Source organism: Thunnus thynnus, chromosome 5 (genome assembly GCF_963924715.1).
Source record: "Thunnus thynnus chromosome 5, fThuThy2.1, whole genome shotgun sequence".
Lineage (NCBI taxonomy): Eukaryota > Metazoa > Chordata > Actinopteri > Scombriformes > Scombridae > Thunnus > Thunnus thynnus.
In genome coordinates, this window is record NC_089521.1 from 24,646,789 (window position 1) to 24,661,149 (window position 14,361).

Sequence of the window (14,361 nt, forward strand, 5' to 3'; positions counted from 1 at the left end):
ATCAGCAAACATTGGAAGCGTATCCCTCTTTTTTTTTTTTTTTGAAATAAGCAGTGGTGTAAAGTTGTAACAGATACTGCAGTATGGTATGTATGTATAATTATGAGGTAATCGTACTTCACTTGAGTTTTTCCATCTTATTGTACTTTATACTTCTACTCCACTACATTTCAGATATAAATATTACATCCGTACTTACTTGCTGATTAAGATTTTGCACACAAAAGTTATGATCAGCTTATAAAATATGACGCACTGTTATACATTCACCTGTAAACAGTGTGTAAAGTAGTTCAAATTAGCTTCAAATTGTCCAACAAAACACTGCTTAAACTGCAATACATCAGTAAAATACTCAATCAATCAATATAATATATAGTATAGTAAGACTGACTGCTATGTAGATTTGCACACACTACTTCTGTACACTTACTTAAGTAAATATCTGGATTTGCAGCTAGTGTTTGTTTTTACATTGTGTTGTTTTAATGCTACTTTTACTTTAGTTAAAGCCCTGGAAATGAGACATAAGTATTAGCACGGGGGTGTCTGGAGTCTGGGTCTATTAATATAGTTCATGCAGGTGTGTCGTTGAGAAAGATTAGAAAGTTAACAACCCCACAATCGTGAGAATCATTGTGTTACTGTACTTATATTATGTTTATGATCCTCTGAATGTACAGTAATAAACAAAATGACTGTTTTAAGACTGATGATTAAGTTTTGATGATTGATGACAGCTCAGATATGTTGGAGAAACACAGAAACACAAACTTAAGTAACTTACAGATAGGGCTGCAATGTCTGATTAATTTTATTATGTATTAATCTGCTGATTATTTTCTTGAGTAATTTTTTAATCAATTAGTCTATGAATTGTCAAAAAATAGAGAAAAATGCCCATCACATGTTTCAGTTCAGTTTAGTATCATAGAAGACTAAATAAATCAGCAAATATATTTATATTTCTGCAATTCTTACAGTATATTTTCAACATGTGTCAACTTTATCCAATGTGCCTGTCCACAAAACATCAGGCTTAAACGAACAATTGACAGCATTTGCACAGTTCTACAGTAGCTTGTGTGTAATTGCATATGTATACCGCATATGTCTGTGTGTGATATACAGTATATTGTATTGCGCTGAATATTTTAATGCCGCAGGTCCCCTCTGTAGTCACTGCAGGGCTGAAAGGCAGCGTGTAAGTGAATATTTTCAGAAGGGTTCAGCTAACACACACACGCACAGCTTTCTGAGCCGCGTGTGTGTGTTAGAGTTTGTGCGTGTGTGTTTATGTGTGTGTTATGGTGTTCCACAGGGCAGCTGAGACAAGTGTGTTTTCCAGTGGGGCAACAGGTGGAATGGGGCAGGGTGACAATGTGACAGGGGGGGTAAAAACACACCTGTCAAGGCCTCCTCTGAAGTCTCTGACAGTCAGAGGAGTTTGGGTTTTTTCCAGGCGCTTTTGTTTACTATTGTGCAGATAAATTGTATTGTAATATGAACTCTGAGGTTCTATTGTTTGCACTGCAATAGCATTTGTGTTTGTGCATCTGCGTGTTAGGATTGATGTGTGTGTGTGTCTGTGTGTGTGGGTGGGTGAATGAGTGTAAGTAAGAAGGGAGGTAAAAAGTATGAAAGGTGTGTGAGCAAGCAGGGAAAAGTGTGTGTTTCAACCTTGCATGATAGTCAGAGCGAGTGTTTATGAGTTGCCCTGAGACAGGTCCTCTCCACAGCGGAGGAGTTGTTTTTTTGTTTTATTTTTTTGCTGTGCTCATCCCACATAGCGATCATTCCTCCTCCGCTCGCACGAGAGAAACGAATAATGCCTCAGATATGAGCCTTGTAGAACAAAGACTTTGTGCCCCCCCCCTACCCTCCTCCCCTTCTACCAACAGCGCTCTGCACCCACAGCTCTGAGCAGTGTGTGTGACTGTGTTGTCCATTGATTCCAGCCAGTCTGATGGATCTTTCTGTTTGGATTATCTGGGACTGATCTGATAGAGACCAGGCAAGTCTTGACCCTCTGTCCTCCTCAGGTTGTCATTATATCAGGATTTGGAGACATGGGATTTGTATAGTGGTATAAATATGGGTGACTCAAAGGAAGGAAAAGTCCAGAGTCTTGACTGCCCAACTTAACGTTCATGCAGTTACACACATTGGCACCTGGGAGCTGCTCGGTACGACCACACTCCAAGCTGCTGGCTGCTGAGCGGTCGCCTGAGAGTTTAAAGCCTTGCTAGAGCTTAACGCACTGAGTGAGAGTGTTATTAGTTCATTTTCACTAGCTGAATTTTCTAGCTTATCTGGAGAGTTGGGCTGAAAGCCTTCTCTAACTTTTAGGCAGCTGGTGCCTGTGTGTGTCACCTTCTCACAGATTACTGTCAGTGATAGAAATTGTAGCTTCTACAATGTGTAGAGGCTGCAATTTTATGTAATTTCGATCCCTAATTTTCTGAATTTCAAACCTGTTTTACTGACCTTTTTGGCCACTTGGAGGCAGCAGAAACAAGCTGTAAACACATTACTGACATATTAACACCTTTTATGTTAAAACGGTGAACGTGTAGTTGTCTGTTTACACATTCAGCAGATACAGAGCAACATTAGCATTCATTTGGAGTCGCTTCTCTGGTGACCTAATGAATTTAAGTCCAATATTTGCACTATTTAAACTTTGTCTGTCTGCTATTTGGTGCTGAGTAGGTGTGTACAGAGGTTTATCAGAGTTTTTTTGCTGAAATCAGCTGCCTGTGTGGAAACAGTGCTGGCAAGAGTAAACCAAAACAGTGCGAGCTACAAAACCAAAACTATGAGCTGAAAGACACAAAAATGCTCCATTTGATCCATTGTTAATAAAAAAATATATATACATTGATTTTGGCAGCTTTAAGTTTAAAATATTATTTAAGAGTTTTTTTGTATTTTATTAATATTTACCAATTATAATGCTATAATTTAATTTTTCAAAATTTTCCTTAATGATTTTATTTCATGTGAAGTTTACAGCTGTTAATGTCATTTTTGATGAAGTCTGTTAAATCAAATGTAAAATATTCTACTTCAGTTCTTGTCAGAACTATTTCTTAACCAAATTTAAGCGGTCATTGCCCTGAATTTGTTTATGTTTAGCGTTTATCTAAAAAAGGAATATCAGTCAATATATTGCAATGAGATTATTACTTTTTAATCTAAAATATTGGTATCTGCCTCAAAAATCACATATCAGTCTTGTTGACATGAAACAATCAGTCAATTAATCAATTAATTGATTGGCAGAAAATGTATCTGCAGCTATTTTGATAATTGATTAATTGTTTGAGTCATTTTTCAAGCACAAATATTAATATATTCCAGTTTGCTGCTTTTCTTTAATGTATGTTTGAATATGTTTGGGTTTTGTACTGTTGGTTGGATAAAATGAGAAAATTTACTGTGTTGCTTTGGACTCAAGGACATTTTATTTATCATTAATGAAATAATCATTAGTTGCAGTGTGCGTGTGTGTGTGTGTGTGTGTGTGTGTGTGTGTGTGTGTGTGTGTGTGTGTGGTTGTACAACCTGTATCATGCTTGTTTCATATCAGTGTGTGCATGCATGTAAAGGAGGTGTTTTGCTCTCTGCGTGTTCATATGAACACGTATCTATAACATCTAAGATGCAGAACCCAACATGTTGTGTATGCATGTGTGTGTATGTGTGTATACTGTACATGTGTGTTTGTGTGCTTATGTGTGTGTGTGTGTGTGTGTGTGTAGAGCTTGGAGGCTCCCGCTAGTCAAGCCCAGTGGGACTCGGTGCCAGAGAACATGTGCTCTCAGCAAAAACCCGACAAAACAAACCCGTTCGTCTCCCCCCGGCTCTCACTGTGACTTTCCATCGCGTAGCCTGATCCCATACTGTTGCCTTATTTTCAGACTGTGTTTCCTGCCTTTACATTCCCGGCCTGATTAGTGGAGATTGTGACCAGTTGAGTACACACACACGCTTACACATCCACATTCATCAAACACACACACACACATGCACACTCAGACATACATACACTTGATGAGAGGGAGCAGGTACACTCGCTTTGTGGAGCTTTACATGAACACTAACTCACACAAATAATAGATTTTAGTCTCTTACGCTCTTGAATTTTCATTCTGCTATTGTTCACGGGAATATTGACCAGAAGTAAAGGACACTGACTTTTGCACTCCTTCCTATTGATTGCTATAGTATTGATTATGGTCAGCTTGGAATTTAGTCGTGGGACTCAATGACCTTCTTGGTAACAGTGTCAAAGAAATACCACAAAAATAATCATACACTCACGCACTCACAGAGTAATGAGTTGGCTCATGAGTATCTCATGTCGCTCCAGTTTGTCCCCTCGTGTATTAACGTTACATTCAAGTCAGAGCTAAGTGCAAAAAAAGATTTTTAACTTGTTGCGCCTCTGTTCTCATGTCATGTGCTTGCTCAATTTGTACAAAGTAAAAACTTTCACAAACCTTATTGGTATGAATTGATGTTTCTTTCCAATGTTTCATATTTTCCTACAAAGTATTGCGCTGATATTTTGCTTGTGTTTTACAAACAGGGCAAGAACATACTGTATGTCTGTACCTGGATTAAGAAATACAGTCGCAACTTGAGAAACAAGATGAAAATATTTTTTATTGTGTATTAAGCAACATTTTTTCCTCCAGATGGTGAGAAGAGTCTTTGAGTATCCTGGAAATACTTTAGTGTTGTTAAACGATCGCCTGGGTTTTCCGAAGCCCGTTTTAACTAGCTAACCTCCTACCTGGCAGGTACTTGTTCAGGGCAAAGGTGACCAGAGGCTCAGCTGCCTGTTGCTTCCTACAATGTTTGTCTCTTTTTTAGTGTGTGTTTGTGTGTGTGTGTGTGTGTGTGTGTCTGTCTGTGTGTGTGTTCATGTGTCTTTCAGCTTGGTCTTAGTTGCATATGAACCTGCAATGATTTTGTTTCTGTGATTGTGTTTAAACATCTGTGGCTCTTGTGTGATGTATGCGTTTTTATCCTCTTTGTTCAAGTGTGTTTTTTTTCCTCATAATTTGTTGCCATGAGTGTGTTTGTCTCAGTTGGTCTGTGTGTGTGTGTGTGTGTGTGTGTGTGTGTGTGTGTGTATGCAGTTGTGTTAAGGGGTGGGGGGCAGTTGGGGGTTACGTGGCCCCCTGACCGCAGCACCAGCTGGGGGATTATCCCGTTGAGCGGATCCAGGGAAGAGGGGCCTCACTGGGGGTGGATGAGGGACTGGGCTGGCTGGGTGAGGGAGGGAGTGAAGGGAGGTTGATGGGGGAGTGGGGGCTGTTTAAAGGCATGGCTTTAGGTTAATTAACCTCCTGGACACTTTGACGGAGGGACCGAACAGCACACTAATGGTTTATGGCCTCCACAAATCTCACAGTGACAGTGGCTCTGAGCTAGAGTTGCAGTTAGTTTAAAATCAGCTGTAGAAACAACGGAAATGCCGAATTTGAATTATGTTTTGTGATTTATTTCAGAAGGTTTTATTTTTAAGTTTAGTGAAGCCTTTGGCTCACTGTTGAGTAATGATCAAGATTAGAGATTATTGTATTGTGCACAAGAAATAATTATATAAGATTTTTAACTATTTTGAGTTCTCTGTGTTTATTTAGATTAGCTCTGCTTATGTTCATTGTTTAAAGGTAACAATGTCAGCTTTGAAGAACTGAAGTTGCATAGCTCTTACTGCAGCATTAGTGTCTCCTGTTGAAAGGTATCACTACATATTGTAATATATTGTATATTGTTTATTCTCTATAATTATATAATAACATATGATTTAACTTGTTTGCTTAAGTGATGTACTTTGTTTTTTTTATACTACTACTTTTTAAATAGTAGATGTCTGGAGCGAAACTCCTCTAATATTCTTCTAAGATATACAGTAAAAATTAGTCACTTTTTTATCACTTTTTTGTGATCATATTCCATTTCTGCAACCTTCACAGCCTCTCAAGAGATAAGCTGCAGTTAGATGATTATGAACAGTGTTACACTGAGTGTTTGTTCAGATTTTCCTTTAGGATCACACAGAGTCTGATGATTGTACTATTATTCACATATTGTGTTACCTGCAAACTCTTGAAATTGAAGTATTAATGTCACCTTTGTATTTGTGTTGCCTCGCTGTATTATTTAATTGGAAATATTCCCATAATATAGAATAGTTAGTCCCATAATCAACTTCTCTAGTTTAGGGCTGCAATTAACAACTGTTTTCATTACTGATTAATCTGTTAATCTGTTGATTATTTTTGTGATTAACTGATTCTTTGTTTAATCTATAAAATGTCAGAAAATAGTGAAAAATGCCCATTGTGAGTTTCCAGTGTCCAAGGTAATTAATTAACACTTCAGTATTCAATTCACAGTAATATAAAACAGAAAAAGCAGCAAATTCTTGACATTTTTGCTCAATAAATGATGATTCGTTGGCTATGTAAAATGTTATTGATTAACTGATTAATTTTTGATATTAATGGTTTTGATACTAAATGAATTTACTCTCAGTAAAAATCATATATTGTCCAGTGATTGTTGTCCACTTAAACAACGTTAGATTTTAAACAAGAATCGATTCAAGTACATGTAGCACCTGGTAGTACAAGTATTCAGAGTTTCAAGTTTGCTTTAAATTTCTCTTTATAATATGAATTATGTATCAGCAGGAAATGTCAGATAGTGGCAGCTTCAGTTCAAAAATGCTGATATTGATCTCAGCCTTCAAAAACCCATCAATCATACCTATCATCTTTGTCTCTTGAGAGGCTGTGTGGTATATCTGTGTTTGTCCAGTCTTCTCTCTCTGTACTGATTCAAGTGTTTCTATGTAATGTGTTGGTGTTTTTTTTGTGTGGGCATGAGTTTATTTTATCTGTGTGTGCCTCTATGTGCACATCTGTTTATGCACGTGTGTGTGTGAGCGAGAGAGAGAGAGAGAGAGAGAGAGAGAGAGGAGAGAGATGGGGAGAATGGCCGGCCAGCCGGACGCTTCACAGGAAGCGTTGTGGAACATCAGGGGGCTCAGAGGAAGAGCGAGGGGGGAACCGGACTTGCTGGAGATTCTTACTCACTCCTTACAACACACTGACTCATTCAACAGATCACACCAACCCCTTCCCAACCTCACAGAACCTAAACCCTTGAACTGCCTCCACACGCAACACACACACACACACACACACACACACACACACACACTCATGTTTAGGATTATAACTGACGTAATGGTCACTGCTTTTCTTTTTGTTGCCCTAAATGGACATGGAGGTCTTGTAGTTTCATGGTGGCCGGAAAACAATCAATGACAAACACAAAGTTCTAGTTCGTACTGACTCATGAGTTTGTGAGTTCTTTCTTCAGCATGTCCTTACTGCCCGTACCCATTTCCATTTTTCATGTCCGCCGAGGGGAAGAGGTGGAGCCGACGTCTGTCTCATTCTCTACACCCAAATGTATAAGTGCTGTGTGCACATCCTAAACAAATTCTTGTATAGAGAAAACAGGATGCGACAATAGTACTGTCACCCAAGCCTGCGGATCTCACTGCTGTCATTAAGAGGCAATGGAATGTCAAGTTAATCCATTTAATTAGTTAGCTAGTTATTGCAATAGCAGGCTAATACCCCCCCCCCCCCCCCCCCCCCCCCCCCCCACCCACAAAACAAAGAACAAACACATTGATTAGAATTCCAGCTGAGTATCTATAAGTTTAATAATGCAGTCAGCTACAGGTCTGATGAAGAAATGGGTGACCTAAAAAGCCCCCTGGCCTTAATATCCTGGTATGATCCTCCTTGGCGTGTGTGTCTAAGTGTGTCTGTGGACAGTGATCCCACTTTAATGTGTCTCCTCATTTGTTGACTTTAGGCCCGTCCCGCACCCCCCTCCCCTCCTCCATCTCTTCTTCCCTCTGCTGTCTCTACACTAGGTGCCACTTTGTTATTTGTTTTCATGGCGGCACTAACATAATTAATCTGGACGGTTTTTTTCCAAGTCGGGATTAGCAGCTGTGGGGTTGATGTGATCATGTAGTCCACCTTGCACTGCCTTAACATAGCAATTTATCAATGGTGATAGGTTTCAGTTTTGAGGTTGAAACCTTGTAAGCCTGGATTTGATTGCTTTCATGTTCATCTGAAGGATTACACGGTCTGTGAATGTTTATGTTCTATGAAACCCTTTCAAATACCACTGTGAATGTGTATACTGCACATACTGAAAGGCTGGCAAGCTGCTTTTATTCATTGGCAAATCATTGACATTTTGTGATTATATCTTATGGTTTTGTGATGTTTTCGTGTAAAATATCCACAAAGTGCTGAAATGATAAGTCGATTGATCTATAAGTCAATTGAGAGAAAATTAATCAGCACCAACTTGAATAATAGATTAATTACTAGCAGTTCTGTGAAGCTTCACTTAGGCCCATCGGTGCTTTGAGCTAAAGGCTAACATCAGCATGCTAACATGCTTACAATGTTAATATGCTGATATTTAGCAGGCAGTATTTACCATCTTTTTATAGTGTGTTAGCAACTCTAACCCTTTCTGATTAACACTAAACACAAAGTACATCTGAGGTTGATGGGAATGTCATTAGTTTTTCACATATTTGGTCATAACCAAAGTATTGAACAAATTAAAACTTTGACCAGTTTATGATTCTAGATGCAACGTCAGGTGAATCAAATCATGTCACCAAAGTTATTCACCCTGTGGTGAACATGAATGTATCAGTTTTTCTAGCTGTTTATCCAATAGTTGTCGAGACATTTCACAAAAAAACAAAAACCTCATCCTCATGGTGGTGCTAGATTGGGCTGTTGTTCGCACAAAATGTGGCATTTTATAAACTAATGATTTATTGATTAACCAAACAAATTAACAGATTAATCATTTATGAAAATAGTTGTTGTTGCAGCCTTATTCATGATCCTTAAATGCTTACGTGGTTTTTAGGGTTAAATACTGTAGTTTTAATAAGGTTGAAAGCACATAGCAATTTTGTCAATATACATTTGATTTTTTCTACTCAATTTCTTTTCAAACACAAGATTTAAATGTTTTATTATTGTTTCCATCACAATACTTGGGTGTGCAATAGACTAAATCTTAGAGAGAGGGACCTGTGAAGATCTTGCAAAACTTTCCCTCGATAAATTATAATTTTAAAAACTTCCTCCTGACTTTTATGTCTTTTCTTGCTTTTCTAGGGCTGCCCTGCCACATCCAGACCCATCATCATCACACCTGTGGATTTCATACAGGCAGGTCCACCCCCTTCAGCCTCATTCCTCTCCTTCCACGCTCATCTCCCCCAACCCCTGACCCTCCACCCCCGGCTCTGTGGTCCCCTTTCCGTCTTCCCACCACGTCTGCAGAGTGGGTGCCAGCTCCCTCCCCCAGGGGTGGGAGTGATGAGCTGGGGGACGGACTCGACAAACCCCTGGAGAATGATGCGGAGGGCGTGTGGAGCCCCGACATTGAGCAGAGCTTCCAGGAGGCCCTGGCCATCTACCCACCCTGTGGCCGCAGGAAAATCATCCTCTCTGACGAGGGCAAGATGTACGGTACGCCCCCCTCTATCATCATACTATCTGTGTATCTCTTTCTACTTCTTCTTTTACCATTGGTTTGGCCATTTTAGCCTTTATGTGATTGAACACACACAGTACTGACATAATACAAATTAGACTGATTAGAATCCAATTCACTATTTTATTCAGTGGCATAGCTTTGCTATACATTTAAATAAAATAAATGGTAGACCCATAGTGCCATCATTTGGCCACAAGATTATGTTGAAGAAGCTTTTTAAAGAGATAATGAAAACAATAACCTTTATAGCATTTCCTGCTATTTCTTAATGTGGTTTTGCACAAACCTCACTTAAAGACCCCTCCAGACATGTGTAAAGATATATAAAAGACTCTGCTTTGAATAATAATTTGTGTCTAATGTGGTTGTTCTACAAAAAAGATCAAGTACCTTGAAAATCCAGAATCTATAAATATGCAAATATTCAGCAGATGAATGTGAAAACAGCCGTCTAGTGTCAAACTCTGAACACACATCGTGTTGCACAGTGAAGCTCAAACATCCAACTGTAGGAACAATAAGACAAACAAATTATGGAGTGGAGGGGAAGTTTTTACTTATACTGGATGTTAGTGAGTAGTTAATGACTAAAGGTTCATGTGGGTTGAAATAATTATGTGAGATGAACCTATGCATAAATGAAGTTGCATGCTGTCGATGCACATGGAACCCTCCTCGTCCATAATTTTACGAGCCCTCAGTTCAACCCCACATCTGCAGAGTGGTGGACTAAAAAAAACAACTCAAAAACAAACACAAAATATTCACTTCTGCTGACTTCCCACTGAATACTCCGCTTCATATGGTCAGACAATTTGTTTCACATACTCTCTCCCACACACACACACGTGCACACAGACACACACACACCCATTCACCACCACTCCTCGTGTTCGTGTTTCACATCACTCCTGTTTCCTGCACAGCTGTCAGTTCCACTTGGTCCCATAACGTACAGTATGATGGCATGATGTGTCAGAAACAGGCACACAGACTGTTCACTATTACACGCAAACACACACAATACTTATTATGCACTTCAATTTGTACGTCGAAAACTATGCTGTTTATTTAAGGTTCAGAACACCTCCAAACACATTTTGTCACCAAAAAAAACAAAGCTGCATTTCTATACAACCCTTCAAGATCTAAAACAATGACAAAACAAATGAAAAATAAAGCATCGAAGTATAATTTTTCACCCTGATCAACATACAGTCAGCATTTTGGCTAGACATTTATCCTATTGTATTTCTGGCAGTGATGGTGGAGGGCACTTAACAGTACTCCTGTTACCAAAATTAGCCCCAAATCGCTCACCCCAAACAGGTTTAGAGGAGCGGGGATAAATCTCACTTCCTTCCCAGACCACACAGTTTGTAATTAGATTTCATGGCCGCTAACTTTGTGTGTTGTTGCTTCTAATAATCACATTGTTTGACTACAGATCCTTTACCGTGCCCTCTTGAGATGTTTATTACCTTTCATTCAATCCTAAAATAGTGATTTGAGGTAAAGGAGCACCAACATATCGACATATCGACGTTGTAGGTCTTTCCTCAGTTAATCTTTCGGTAATGTCATTGCCAAACAGGTGTTGGGAAGGTAAGGTGACATTCCTCCATGACATCTTGCTGAAAGATGTTTCGTAACAGATGGCTTGGCCATAGTGTGTCCTCCTGCCTGACTGTTTGATAGTGGATCTGGTTGGTGGAAAACAGGGTGGACAGAGGTAGTGGCGCTATGAGACAAGCTCTGTCATCGCCTTGTTTTGTCACTGTGCCAGACAGCTCCTTTAACTGTTAGCCTAGCCTAGCGTAGCTTAGCCACCTATTGAGGTCATGGCCATCCTATGATCAACACTTAAACCCTTATAAAGCCTGAAATAATAGTTGCAAGGGGGGGAGAGGAGAGAGGGGTGGTTCATTCTGTGTTAAGGGGTCGGGGCGCAAGATGGACAAAGGTGGTGGGGCTTTTTTGGCAAGGCAGGCACTGAGGTGCCTCTTCCTCCCTGTGGGGGTCAGGGGCAGGTGATGCGCGCCAGGGAGCGCGTTGGCCCGCCAGGAATGGCATGTGCGCTTGGGAGCCCGGGGGTTCAAGGCAGCTCGGCTGTAACCCTAAACCAGAATAGACGTTTACCCTTTGAGCGCCTGGAGGGGAGGAGGGGGGTGGTGGACAAATAAACACCAAGGTGGGCAGTGGTGTCTTGCATGGCCTCGGGCCCCAGCAGAACTCTCTCACACCTGTCCCCACTGCATGTATATATGAGCGTGGGTGTGTGCGTGTGTGTGTGCGTGCGTGTGTGTTTGTGTGCGTGTGTGTGTGCGTGTGTGTGTGAGCGAGAAAGGTAGAGACCGTCTTTGTGCTTACCTCTTCTGCTGTTTCTGTGATTTACCTCTTTCATATTTCTCAGTCTCAGAATCATTCTCCTTCTTTGTTCTTCATGAACAACCTCCTCTCCCCCCTGACAGTCTGTCAGTAGGTCTGTCTGCCTTTAAATTCACCTCCAGCTGCTCTCTGAATTCAACCTGACAGCCATGCGGCAATCTCAGATTTATGACTTGAGAAAAAGGCAAGACTGAGCCAGTGCATGGCTCGCTTTGCCCTCATTGCCCCCAAACAGCCCTTCCTTTACAGCTCTTGCAGCTCCACGGTTCTCTTCTTTTATCGCCATCCCTGAGGTCACCAGTGGCCAACAACTCAAGTCATTCAAGCAACCACAATCAATGCAAAGCCACTTTGAAGGTCTTTAGTGTTGTTAATGTTGTTAAAGCCCTGATGGGAGGTCTTAAATCAGATAGCCAAATCAAATATCAGCTGAGAATATTTTTAAAGGCATACATGAAATGGTGAAGTGATGGCTTGATAGTTTTAGAAATGTTATTTAGTCTCCTTGCATGAGCTAAATATGGACACGTAGACAAAACAAACACCTAGCAAAATAACTATGTGTCTGCTGGCCAAGAGCAACATACTCTGAATTTTAGGTTGAATTCCCCTCTGAGGAATGAATGCCATTCTTCACTAAACAATATGATATTGAGTCTCTGAGCAGTGAAACAGGAGGAATGTGTGCTTCTATCCATTGTAAATTCCTAAATTGAATGGAATGTTTTTACCCCATATTCCACATACATTCACCACATTTTTTTCCCATAATGCTGTGCATAGTGCCGGCTCTCGCGCCCATTACTCAACAGACCTATTAGCTCGCTTATTAGGGACGGTGTCACGGATATTGTGGCAGTTATGTGCTCCAGTGGTAATTCGACATGCATCTGCCAAGGAAAACATTTCCTGCCTTGTGTGGCTCTCAGCGAGAGACGTGCCCTGTGGTCTGACCGTCGGCCTCATGCTGCAATAATGGAAAAACAGTCCCAAACTTGTAGTGCGGTGGAAACCGATGTGCTGACAGCTCTCACTAGAAGAATGTGGCACTGGAAATACGATTATCTTCCCTATTTATTTGTTTCCGTATAACTGTACTATTAATTTATGTGCCACAATTGCAGTTGTTTTATTTTATGATGTCTTTTTACTTTTTTTTTTTATTTAGCAGCTGCATTTTTTATTTAGCTATTGTTTTATGCAGCTGTTTGGTTTTGTCACACTTAACTTCCTAATATCTGTGGGAGCATCACTTTTCTCACATTTTAATATGTCTTTCTTCCTGTGAAAAAAAAAAGAGATTTCTTGTGTTAGTGTAGTGGATAAAGTCAACAAAGCTTCCCTCAGTAGTGGCATGTTTTTCTGTCAGTTCAGAACAAAGCATACCCACACACTGAATCATGCTCCCACTAAGCTGCGCTTGTGCAACATGTCAACCCATTTTCGTTTTTTGTCAGGCGATGCAAATGTTTTTAAGCCTCTCATTTAGAATGTGATGTAAAGGTCAGCGGAAAGCAATAGCGAGTCCTCACCCGGGTACAAACTTTGTCAGTAAAGTGAGAGATTCACCAGCGACCTTGACCTGTTGACTTTTGAAGAAGCCTCTGGGGCCTGTGCTTTCAAATGGTCTCTCTCCAGAACCATTCCTTAGCTAGGGATGGATGATATGGCTGAAATTAATATCATGATATTAATCAGAATATTTTCCAATATGAATAAATATGTATTACAATATGACAAATGAATGCACAATCGCATATACATATGTATATCATTATACACATATAATGATCAAATTGATGTGCAGTTCAATGAACTGTGCTCCACTGTTATGCATTATGTTAGAAAAAAGGTGTAAAACAAAACTTTGACAACTCATTTTGGTAGTTTTTAACAACTAAAATACTAAATAATTTTCTTGAAATCAGTAATCTAAAAACAGAATCCTGAATTATATAATGTACTTTATGATATAATCATATTGTATCATGTTGTCACAATATGATTTCACTTGATAGATGCCTATCTTGAATTACCACCAGCCCTGTGTTAAGCTAATGAGAAATAATTAATCTTGTTCACTTATTCTTTGATCTGATTGTTTTGTTAGCTTCAGACTGTTTTATTTAGCAAATCTCTTGGCTTCTCTTCTTAAATGAAATAGTTTTGCAGAAAAAAATGTGAAGTATAGAAACATGGCATCTGTACCAAAACTCAGTTATCAAATCTGCACAAGTATCAAAAAATTGTATTGTTTGTATTGAAAGATGCACTTTAAGATCTCTTTTCTCCAAAACCACCAGGTCATCAGGGTGATTTTTATGGGGG

At 39.7% G+C, this 14,361-nt stretch overlaps 1 protein-coding gene across 4 annotated transcripts in view; it reads left to right on the top strand.

Annotated features, from left to right (window-relative positions):
- LOC137183342 (transcriptional enhancer factor TEF-3-like) overlaps positions 1–14,361 on the top strand; it is a 42,326-nt gene that overhangs the window by 2,283 nt on the left and 25,682 nt on the right. For 2 of the 4 annotated variants that reach the window (XM_067590331.1, XM_067590332.1), the window contains exon 2: positions 9,261–9,617. In XM_067590331.1, coding sequence (XP_067446432.1) covers positions 9,261–9,617 — 357 coding nt within the window. Of the gene's footprint in view, positions 1–9,260; positions 9,618–14,361 lie in introns of those variants that run through there. The other 2 variants (XM_067590333.1, XM_067590334.1) reach the window with 1 other exon arrangement.